Genomic DNA, 11,889 nt, shown 5'->3' on the forward strand with positions numbered 1-11,889 from the left:
AGGCAATCCACTTACCTCAGCCTCCCAAAGGCGCAGGATTACAGGCTGAACCACCGAGCCCGGCTTCTTGTTTGATTTCTTACAACTCCTCCTGGAATGTAAGATCAGCTTTGGGAGAAAGAAGATTTAGGTTTTTCCTTCTATTATTAAAAGTGGTCTATTTTTGACCAGGTGTGGCAGCTCATACCTGCAATCCCAATACTTGAGGAGGCCAAGGAGGGAGTTCGAGACCAGCCTGGGCACTATAGCAAGACCTCATCTCTACAAGAATCAAAAAATTAGGCAGGCATGATGGTGCATGCCTGCAGTCCCAGCTACAGGAGGCTGAGATGGAAGGATCACCTGAGTCCAGGAGTTCACAGAGTAAAACCTCCCACCTAAAAAATAAAAAAATGGAACATACAGAAAAATTGGAAAATACAGAAAAATAAACAATCACCTATAATTCCACTAATCAAATCTGGCTGCTTTTTTTTGAGTCATAGTCTCACTCTGTCACCCAGGCTGGAGTACAATCGCATGAATACAGCTACTGCTGCCTCGACTTTCTGGGCTCAGGAGATCCTTCTACATCAGCTTCTCGAGTATCTGGGACTATAGGTATGCACCACTATGCCTGGCTAATTTTTTAATTTTCTTGTATAGACGGGGGTCTTGCCAAGTTGCCCAGGCATGTATTGAACCCCTGGGCTCAGGCAATCCTCTTACCTCAGCCTCCCAAAGTGCTGAGATTACAGGCATGAACACTGCGCCCGGCCATACACCTTTTCTTTTTTTTTTTTTTTGTTTGTTTGTTTTTTGAGTTGGAGTCTCACTCTGTCACCCAGACTGGAGTGCAGTGGCCGCTCCCGGCCACCACAGCCTCAACCTGCTGGGCTCCGGTGATCCTTCCACCTCAGCCTTCCAAGTAGCCAGAATTACAGGCATGCGCTACCACGCCCTGCTGATTTTTTGATTTATTGTAGAGATGAGGTCTTGCTGCCCAGGACGGGTCTTGAACCCACGGGCTCAGGCAATCCACTCACCTCAGCCTCCCAAAGGCATGGGATTACAGGCTGAGCCACTGAACCCGGCTATACACCTTTTCTTAATTATACCCTATGAGTCCTTCTTGTTCAGCGTAACACTGACATCCGTAATGAACACATCTTTTTATTTCTTTTTTTTTTTTTTTTTTTTTGAGTTGGAATCTCACTCTGTCGCCCAGACTGGAATGCAGTGGCCGCTCCCGGCCACCGCAGCCTCGACCTGTTGGGCTCCGGCAATCCTTCCATCTCAACCTTCCGAGTAGCTGGAAATACAGGCGCGCGACATCTTTTTATTTCTGATGGCCATCATCTGCCCCTGGAAGTTGGCACAGGAAGTTAGCCATCTTGGCTAAGGGGAGCAAATAGCTGTATAAATAATGAGGAATTATTGAATATATCAGATTCAATTACTGAATATAACAGAATAAACTTAGATAAGGAGGGAATCAAATCCAATATATATAAAACCCATAGAGACCCTTGCCCCCATGATCATATTTTTCTAGAGTCTTTTTTTTTAGTCACAATTGTATAATTTTATACAAATGGTTTTCTAGCCGGGAGTGGTGACTCACAACTGTAATCCTGGCACTTTAGGAGGCCGAGGTGAGGGGATTGCCTGAGTCCAGGAATTCTAGACCAGCCTGAACAACTTGACAAGACCTCATCTCTGCAAAAAAATCAAAAAATTAGCCAGGTGCGGTAGTGTGAGCCTGTGGTTCTAATTACTTGGAAGGCTGAGGTGGAAAGATTGCCTGAGCCCAGCAGGTTGAAGATGTGGTAGCCATGATTGTGCCGCTGCACTCCAGCCTGGGCAGCAGAGTGAGACTTCAACTTAAAAAAAAAAAAAAAAAAAGGATTGCCTGATCCGGTGGATTCGAGACCCGCCTGGGCAATTTGGTGAGACCTCATCTCTACAATAAATCAAAAAATCAGCCGGGCGTGGTAGCGCGTGCCTGTAGTTCCAGCTACTTGGAAGGCTGAGGCGGAAGGATCTCCAGAACCCAGCAGGTCGAGGTTGCAGTGGCTGGGAGCAGCCACTGCACTCCAATCTGGGCGATGGAGTGAGACTCCAACTGAAAACAAAAGGCTTTTCCTTCTATTCTGCTGAGAATGGTTTCACCCTCATATGTATACCCACACACCCCACTCAACTTATATCAAATTGTGAAAGAGTAACTAAATTATAAAAGTATTGGCCAGCCACAGTGGCTCATGCCTATAAATCCCAGCACTTTGGGAGGCCGAGGTGAGAGGATTGCCTGAACCCAGGGGTTCGAAACCAGCCTGGACAACTTGGTGAGACCTCATCTCTACAGTAAATAAATAAAATAATAAATAAATAAAATAAATAAAAAATTAGCTGGGTGTGGTGGCATGTGCCTGTAGTTCCAGTTACTTGGAAGGCTGAGGCATAAGGATCACCTGAGCCCAGCAGGTCGAGGCTGCAGTGGCTGGGAGCATGCCACTGCCCTCCAGCCTGGGTGACAGAGTGAGACTCCAACTCAAAAAAATATATATATCATAACTAGTTAAAAGATAGTCAATACCAAGGCCGGGTGCGGTGGCTCATGTCTATAATCCCAGCACTTTGAGAGGACTAGGTGAGAGGATTATCTGAGTCCATGAGTTTGAGACAAGCCTGGGCAACTTGGCAAGACTTCATCTCTACAATAAAAAAAATTAGCCAGGCATGGGGGCACGTGCCTGTAGGTTCAGCTAATTGGAAGACTGAGGTGAAAGGATCACCTGAGCCCAGCAGATGAGGCTGCGGTGGCCGGGAGTGTGCCACTGTACTCCAGCCTGGGTGACAGAGTGAGACTCCAACTCAAAACAAAACAAGCTGGGCTCGGTGGCTCAGCCTGTAATCCCGCGCTTTGGGAGGCTGAGGTGAGTGGACTGCCTGAGCCCGCGGGTTTGAGACCCGCCTGGGCAGCGAGACCTCATCTCTACAATAAATCAAAAAATCAACCGGGCATGGTAGCGCATGCCTGTGGTTCCGACTACTTGGAAGGCTGAGGTGGAAGGATCGCCGAAGCCCAGCAGGTCGAGGCTGCGGTGGCTGGGAGCGACCACTGCACTCCCGTCTTGGCGACAGAGTGAGACTCCAACTCAAAAAAAAAAAAGGAGTATTTTTGAGCCGGGCTCAGTAGCTCAGCCTGTAATCCCGCGCCTTTGGGAGGCTGAGGTGAGTGGATTGCCTGAGTCCGCGGGTTCGAGACCCGCCCGGGCAGCGAGACCTCATCTCTACAATAAGTCAAAAAAATCACCCGGGTGTGGTAGTGCGTGCCTGTAATTCTGGCTACTCGGAAGGCTGAGGCGGAAGGATCGCCGGAGCCCGGCAGGTCGAGGCTGCGGTGGCCGGGAGCGTCCACTACACTCCAGTCTGGGTGACAGAGTGAGACTCCAACTCAAAAAAAAAAAAAAATTTTGGGGCTGGTCGCGGTGGTTCAAGCCTATAATCCCAGCACTTTGGGAGGCCGAGACGGTAGGATTGTCTGAGCCTGAGGTTTCAAATCCAGCATGGGCAACATGGTGAGACCTTGTCTCTACAATGAATCAAAAAATTAGCTGGATGTGGTAGTGCATGCCTGTGATTCTAGCTACATGGAAGACTGAAGCAGAAGGATCACCTGAGCCCAGCAGGTTGAGGCTGTGGTAGCTGGGAGTGTGCCCCTGCCCCCCAGCCTGTGCGACAAAGTGAGACTCCAACTCAAAAAATAAATCAATAAAATATTTTTGGCTGGGCGTGGTGGCTCAGCCTGTAATCCCAGCACTTTGGGAGGCTGAGGCAAGAGAATTGCCTGAGCCCACGGATTCGAAACCAGCCTGGGCAACTTGGTGAGACCTCATCTCTATAATAAATTTTAAAAAATCAGCTGGGCGTGGTGGCACTTGCCTGTAGTTTCAGCTACTTGGATGGCTGAGGTAGAAGAATCGACTGAGACCAGCAGGTCGAGGCTGTGGTGGCTGTGCGCGTGCCACTGCCCTCCAGCCTGGGCAACAGAGTGAGACTCCAACTCAAAAAAAAAATAAAAAAAGATAGTCAATACCAGGTATTAGTGTAACAAGGTATCTGCATAACAAATCTTTCTGGAGTCTTGAAAGTATTATGCAGCTTTGCCTAATGTTTTCTGAAGCATACGTACATTAAAAAATATTTTTGGAAAAGTGTGGTAGCTCAGCCTGTAATCCCAGCATAAAAATTAGCAAGAGGATTGCCTGAGCCTGGGGGTTCAAGACCAACCTGGGCAACTTGATGAGACCTCGTCTCTACAATAAATAAAAAAATAAGCTAAGCATAGTAGTTCAAGCTACTTGGAAGGCTGAGGTGAAAGGTTCGCCTAAGCCCAGGAGGTGGAGGCTGCAGCGACTATGAGCATGCCGCTGCACTCCAACCTGGGCAACAGAGTGAGACTCCAACTCAAAAAAATACATGTATTTTTTCTACTGATGTATTTTTAAATATGTTTTCTGGGCTGGGCACAGTGATACATGCTTGTAATCCCAGGAGGCTGAGGGGAGAGAATTGCTTGAGCCCAGGAGTTCAAGACCAGCCTGGACAATAGAGCTAGACTTCATCTGTAAATAAAAAATTTTTTAAGTTGCCGGGCTCGGTGGCTCAGCCTGTAATCTCGCGCCTTTGGGAGGCTGAGGTGAGTGGATTACCTGAGCCTGCGGGTTCTAGACCCGCCTGGGCAACTTGGTGAGACCTCATCTCTACAATAAATCAAAAATTAGCTGGGTGCGGTAGCGCGCACCTGTAGTTGCAGCTACTTGGAAGGCTGAGGCGGAAGGATCGCCGGAGCCCGGCAGGTTCGGGCTGCGGTGGCCGGGAGTGGCCACCGCACTCCAGTGGGTGACAGAGTGAGACTCCAACTCAAAAAATAAATAAATAAAAATAAAAATATAAAATAAAATAAAAATAAAAATTAGCCAGGCATGGTAGCACATGCCCATAGTCCTAGTTATTCAGGAGGTTGAGATGGAAGAATCAACACCTAAGCCCAGGAGGTTGAGGCTGTGGTGAGCTGTGATTTTGCCACTGCACTTGAGCCTGGGTGAAAGAATGAGATACCAACTCAAAAAAAAAAAAAAGGTGGCTGGGCTCGGTGGCTCAGCCTGTAATCCCAGCACTTTGGGAGGCCGAGGTGAGTGGATTGCCTGAGCCTGCGGGTTCCAGACCCGCCTGGGCAACTTGACGAGACCTCATCTCTACAACAAATCAAAAACTAGCCAGGCATGGTAGTGCATGCCTGTAGTTCCAGCTACTCAGAAGGCTGAGGCGGAAGGATTGTGGAGCCCAGCAGGTCGAGGCTGCAGTGGCCGGGAGCAGTCACTGCACTCCATTCTGGGTGACAGAGTGAGACTCCAACGCCAAAAAAAAAAAAAGTTTTCTGAGTATTGTACCATACACATTTCTAATATGTCTCTTTATAACCAAAATAACAATGATTAGTCTTAAGAGTTTTGTTTTTGGCTGGGCATGATGGCTAACACCTGTAATCTCAGCATTTTGGGAGACTGAGGTGAGAGGATTGCCTGAGCCTACTGGTTTGAGACCAGACTGGGCAACTAGGTGAGACCTCATCTCTACAATATATCAAAAATTAGTCAGGCGTGGTGGCACGTGCCTATAGGTCAAGCTACTTGGAAGGCTGAGGTGAAAGGATCGCCTGAGCCCAGCAGGTCGAGGTTGTGGTGGCCACGAGTGTGCCACTGCACTCCTGCCTGGGAGACAGAATGAGACTCCATCTCAAAAAAAAAAATTTTTTTTTGTTTGTTTTTGTTTTTTTTGAGTTGGAGTCTCAGTCGGTCGCCCAGACTGGAGTGCAGTGGCCACTCCCGGTCACTGCAGCCTTGACCTGCTGGGCTCCGGCCATCCTTCTGCCTCAGCCTTCCAAGTAGCCAGAACTATAGGCGCTCGCTACCATGCCCAGCTAATTTTTTTTTTTTTTATTTATTGTATTTGGGGTTTTTTGTTTGTTTGTTTGTTTGTTCTGTTTTGTATTGTTTTTTTCAGTTGGAGTCTGACTCCATGGCCCAGACAGGAGTGCAGTGGCCGCTCCCAGCCACTGCAGCCTCAACCTGCTGGGCTCTGGCAATGCTTTCACCTCAGCCTACTGAGTAACCGGAACTACAGGCGTGCACTACCGCACCTGGCTAATTTTTGATTTGTTGTAGAGATGAGGTCTCGCCAAGTTTCCCAGATGGGTCTCGAACCCGCAGGCTCAGGCAATTCACTCACCTCAGCCTCCCAAGGCGTGGGATTACAGGCTGAGCCACCGAGCCCGGCTAAAATTTTTTTTTTTTTTTTTGAGTCGGAGCTTCACTCTGTCGCCCAGACTGGAGTGCAGTGGCTGCTCCCGGCCACCGCAGCCTCGACCTGCTCGGCTCCGGTGATCCTTTTACCTCAGCCTTCCAAGTAGCTGGAACTACAAGTGTACGCTACCACGCCCGACTTATTTTTCTGATTTTATTGTAGAGATGAGGTCTCACCAAGTTGCCAAGGCGTGTCTCGAACCTGCAGGCTCAGGCAATCCACTCACCTCATGAAATTTGTTTTTTAATATCATATAATAGCTGGTCATTTTTCACATTTGCCTATTTGTCCCTAAAATACCTTCTCAGCAAGTTCATCTTCCCTTGTAACTAATCTGTCATGCAATTCATATTCATTTAACAGACTTTTGACATACTTCATTTCTACCCTATATATAAAAGCATTATTGCCCTAAACTTTTGCCACCTTGGGTATTATTACCATTTTTGCCTATTAGTTATATTCTTTATTTTAAAGTTAACATCATAATTGAAGCTTTTTATTTTGATGTTAGGAATTCTTCCAAGACATCATTTAAGCACGCGTAGGAAATGTTCTGACGAGTGGATTCAGAGTGTGATTGTTTCCTGAGTCCCTTTGGTTAGCAGTTTTGGCTTCTCCCGCCTGATCTATCAATCAGCCTCCAGTGACAGCCAGCCGCGGTGTAATTCTTGTTTGAGGTTTTACCTAATGAGTTCATGTGTTTCTCCCTTCTGTCCATCAGACTCCACCTCACTGCTTGGAGATTACACCTCCATCTTCAGAAAAGCTGGTCTCGGTGATGCGATTAAGTGACCTCTCTACAGAAGATGACGACTCGGCTCACTGTAAAATGAACTGCTACGATAAGAAGATTGACAGTCTAATGAACGCGGTTGGTTGTCTCAAGTCTGAGGTGAGGGGGGTGGGGGGATGGGACAGTTAGTGCCCTAAGGACATGCATGACTGTCTAGGTGGCCTCCCTGTCTGGTACCTCAGCCTGCCTCTCTGCAGGGTTCCTGCCCTCTTCAGCAGGGTTGCCGCAGCCAGTCCTACCATGCTGACAATGGCCCTCTCTTTGAGCGCTGTCCTGGAGCTCTAAACGGAAGGCCTGATTCAACTTTTTTTTTTTGAGTTGGAGTCTCACTCTGTCACCCAGACTGGAGTACAGTGGCTGCTCCCGGCCACCGCAGTCTCGACTTGCTGGGCTCCAGCGATCCTTCCTCCTCAGCCTTCCAAGTAGCTGGCCAAGTAGCTTGAACTACAGGCGCGCGCTACCACGCCCGGCTAATTTTTTGGTTTATTGTAGAGATGAGGTCTCGCCAAGTTGCCCAGCCGGGTCTCGAACCCGTGGGCTCAGACAATCCACTGATCTCAGCCTCCCAAAGGCGCGGGATTACAGGCTGAGCCACCGAACGCGATCTGATTCAACTTTTTACAACAGCAAATGCAGCTGGTGGTATTGACCCTGTTATAGATGTGAAGTAAATGGGAAACTGGGACTTCTGCTTTGTATTTTATACAAAAATTTAACAAAAACAAAGCCCCAAAGAGGCAAAGGAAGTCTGTCTTCAGTCATGAGCTGTCTCTTGCTGTGGGATGTGACAATGGAACTGGAAACAGAATCTGGAAGTCCAAGGTCCCCAGCTAGAAGGTTGGCAGAGCTGACATTAAGATCCAGGTTTTAGGCCAGGTGTGGTGGCTTATGCCTATCATCTTAGCACTTTGGGAGGCCAGGGCAGGATTGCTTAAGCCCAAGAGTTTGAGACTAGCCTAGGTAACAGCGAGACCTTATTTCTACAAAAATAAAAAAATAGCCAGGCATGGTGATGCACACTTATAGTCCCACCTACTTGGGAGGCTGAGGTGAGAGGATTGCTTCAGCCCAGGGGTTCAAGGTTGCAGTAAGTTATGATCATGCTACTGTACTCCAGCCTGGGAGACAGAGTGAGACACTGTCTCTAAAAAAAAAGAAAAGAAAAGAAAAAATATCGAGGCCTTGACCACTAATGTGACCTGAGTCTCTAACCCTCCACTTTGCACTTGGGGTCCAGGGAGAACCTAGGGCTAGCAGCCTGGCGACAGGCCCTCTGTCTCCCACAGCCGAAAGTGCAGGCCTTTTGTGACCTGTGGTATGCCAGCCAAACCACGGTTTGCAACCTGGCTCCGTCCCCAGCCAACAGGTCACCCAGGCTCTCTCTCCTCAGTTTCCTCATCTGCAAAATGAGGAGGGAACTAGTGTCTCCTGGGAGAGCCAGTCTCGTGACAGCGAACCGAGACTGCGCTTAAGGACCTGGCATGGAGCCTGAGTCGATCTCTGCAGGAGGAACCCTTATTTTGGTCCAAAGTGTTGGGCTTAGCAATGGGGCATAGAGAAGGACCCTCCCCTCAGCAGCCCCTGCCTGCGTGCCCTTGCATAGGTCAAGATGCAGAAGGGGGAGCGCCAGATGGCCAAGAGGTTCCTGGAGGAGCGGAAGGAGGAGCTGGAAGAGGTGGCCCACGAACTAGCCGAGACGGAGCACGAGAACACAGTGCTTAGGCACAACATTGAGCGCATCAAGGAGGAGAAGGATTTTACCATGTAAGGCAGTGCCCACCCTGCTCACCCTGAGGGTGTGCTCCTTCCCACCAGGCTGCCCCAAGCCCTGGGCTGGATGGAAAGCCTCGGTGGAGATGGGTACAGGTGCTGCTCCTATGTCCTGGGAGACCTGTTCAGCACTGTCACATGGTGAACTGTAGTTGATTGTCTGATTGCACCTGTGACTCGTACTGTGTGGGAAGGTGGCAACCCAGGGAGTACAGCTTGGGGAGGAGGCAGTCATCAGGAGCTCTTTCTGGAAAAAGTAACTTTAAGGGGAGTCCTGCAGGATGGTTAAGAGTTTGTTAGGCACAACTGGGCATGGTGACTCATACCTATAATCCCAGCACTCTGGGAGGCTGAGGCAGGACAATCACTTGTGCTCAGGAGTTCGAGACCAGCCTGGGCAACATAGCAATACCTCATCTCTACAAAAAAAAAATTTTTAATTTCTTTGGGCATGATAGTGCACACCTGTAGTCTCAGCTACTTAGGAGGCTGAGGCAGGAGGATGCCTGAGCCCAAGAGTCTGAGGCTGTGGTGAGCCGTGATTGGGCCACTGCACTCCAGCCTGGGTGACAGAGTGAGAACCCCAACTCAAAAAAAAAAAAAAAAAAAGAATTAGGCAGGTGGGTGCTGGGGAAGAAGGCACATAACACAGTGGGAACATCTTGTGGGAGCCCCCAAGGTGGGAAGGTGCTTGCAGTTGAGTCATGGAAAGCAGGCCAGAATGTGTCTGTAGAGGACAGGGGGCACCACAGAGTTTAGTGGGGACCAGTTTTCAGTGGCCACTTTGAGGCATTTGCATTGAGGCATTTGGGAGTCATGGAAAGGTTTGGAAGCAGAGAGTGGCATGACTAGACTTGGCTTCAGTGTGGAAAGCAGATGGAAGGGCTGAAAGCGAATCTGAAGATGGTGGTTAGGAGACTGTGGTGGGCGCTGAGGTGACAATGGTGGCTGTCTAAAACAAGCAGGGCCACAGGTAGCTAATGTTACCAGGTGTGGAGGCCCTGGACTGGTGCCCAGGTAGCTGTGACTTATGGCCCTGGTCCTTTCAGAAGGCTACTCAGACCAGAAAGTCTGTCCCTGCCCCCTCCCCCACTGTTCCCTGGCAGGAGGGGAGCCTCACAGGGCATTGTGAGGCGAGCCTCGGAGCTCTAGGTGCACAAGGACCTGGGAGGGCTCACAGAGCCCGTCTTTGTGGCCCCAGGCTTCAGAAGAAACACCTGCAGCAGGAGAAGGAGTGCCTTATGTCCAAGCTGGTGGAGGCTGAAATGGATGGGGCTGCAGCTGCCAAGCAAGTCATGGCCTTGAAGGACACCATCGGGAAGCTGAAAACAGTAGGTGGCAGGCAGATGGGCCCAGCCTGGGACTGGACCTAGAGTGCTCGCAGCTGCTGGCCTGGATAGGGCTTTATGCAGTCATCAGGCAGACTTTATGATGTCTTCAGGCTGGGGGAGGCATGCTTAACTCCTAGGCCCCCGCCCCCACCCTCACTTCCTGGGCCTTGACCCTTGAGGGTGACCTCTGGTGACCAGGGCCTCCGAGAAGACCTCATCATGGGTCGCCTGGGATCACAGTGAGTCAAGGCATGTGGTTGATTCCTGCAAGTGTCAGCCACCAGGTCTCTCATTGTCCTCCCTCCTCCAGAAAGCCTTCCCTAACTGCACTTGCCCACGCTGAGCTCTCCTGCCCCTTCCTCTACCACCTGCTCTCAGCAGACTTTGCTCCTGCCCCTTCTTTCTAGATCTGCCTCCTCCAAGAAGCCAGCCCTTGACCACCTTGGCCCTGTACATGGCCTGGCTCTCCTTGCCTGGGCTTCCTGTCACCAGCACCTCTTGGGTCCCCCATGGGGCCTACCTCTTACCCTCTCCCACGCACCTTTTAAGACTGCCTGCTTGTTTTCCAGGAGAAACAAATGACCTGCACGGACATCAACACCCTAACGAGGCAGAAGGAACTTCTCCTGCAGAAGCTGAGCACATTTGAGGAGACTAACCGCACCCTCCGAGACCTGCTGAGGGAACAGCACTGCAAAGAGGTGAGCTCCTGGCCCGATCCCACTGCCGGCTCTTGGACTCCACTCTTCTCCTTCAGCCCCACAAGTCTGTCCTCTCTGAGCCTCAGTCTCCTTGGCTATAGAAAGAAAATACTACTAGTGCCTGACCTGAGAAGACTTAGAGAGACAAGTGCTGTCTTTGTTGTCATTGAGGCTGGGCCAGGCAGCACCGGAAGGATCTTGGAAGTCAGGAGAAGGGAGGGCTTTAGCCCACTCCAGGGAGTGGGCAAAAAAAGGAGCATCCCAGACCTGAGTGTTTTCTTGGGTAGAAAAATTATTAATGGATGACCGACACATTGTGTGGTCTCACTTTGTTTTCTTTGTTTTACTTTTTTTGTGATGGTTTTAATTTTTTTTTCCCCCCTGGAGACAGAGTCTTGCTCTGTCCCCAGACTGAAGTGCAGTGATGCAATCATAGTTTACTGCAGTCTCAAATTCTGGGCTCACATGAGGCTCCCATCTCAGCCTCCCAGTTAACTAGGACTAAAAGTGCACCACCACACCTGGCTAAGTTCTTTTATGTCTTATAGAGACAGGGCTCTTGCTGTGTTGTCTAGGCTGGTCATGAACTCTTGGTTGCTGTGTTGTCTAGGCTGGTCACGAACTCTTGTTCTCAAGCAATCCTCTTGCTTTGACCTCGCACAGTGCTGGGATTACAGGCATGAGCCACCATGCCCAACTTCCGTTTGTTTCTCTAAAGATGTTCTCTGAAACTATATGTTAGCAGATACAGTTGGCCTTGTGTTTCCGTGGGTTCCACATCTATGGATTCAACCAACATTGCATAAAAAATATTTGAAAAAAACAATTGTGTCTGTACTGAACATATACAAACTTTTTTCTTGATATTATTCCATAAATACACAGTATAGCAACTATTTTTTTTTTTTTTTGAGTTGGAGTCTCACTCTGTCACCCAGAC

The 11,889-nt window shown here is 49.4% G+C and overlaps 1 protein-coding gene across 5 annotated transcripts in view; it reads left to right on the forward strand.

Annotated features, from left to right (window-relative positions):
- Nucleotides 1–11,889, forward strand: part of ODF2 (outer dense fiber of sperm tails 2) — a 48,424-nt gene that overhangs the window by 7,402 nt on the left and 29,133 nt on the right. For 4 of the 5 annotated variants that reach the window (XM_021713703.1, XM_021713705.1, XM_021713704.1 and 1 more), the window contains 4 exons: nucleotides 7,076–7,246; nucleotides 8,751–8,911; nucleotides 10,119–10,248; nucleotides 10,818–10,949. In XM_021713703.1, the coding sequence (XP_021569378.1) occupies nucleotides 7,076–7,246; nucleotides 8,751–8,911; nucleotides 10,119–10,248; nucleotides 10,818–10,949 (594 nt within the window). The remainder of the gene's footprint in view (nucleotides 1–7,075; nucleotides 7,247–8,750; nucleotides 8,912–10,118; nucleotides 10,249–10,817; nucleotides 10,950–11,889) is intronic. The other variant, XM_021713707.1, reaches the window with a different exon arrangement.

Source organism: Carlito syrichta, unplaced genomic scaffold (assembly GCF_000164805.1).
Source record: "Carlito syrichta isolate Samal-C Ts95f unplaced genomic scaffold, Tarsius_syrichta-2.0.1 Scaffold304686, whole genome shotgun sequence".
NCBI classification, from domain to species: Eukaryota; Metazoa; Chordata; class Mammalia; order Primates; family Tarsiidae; genus Carlito; species Carlito syrichta.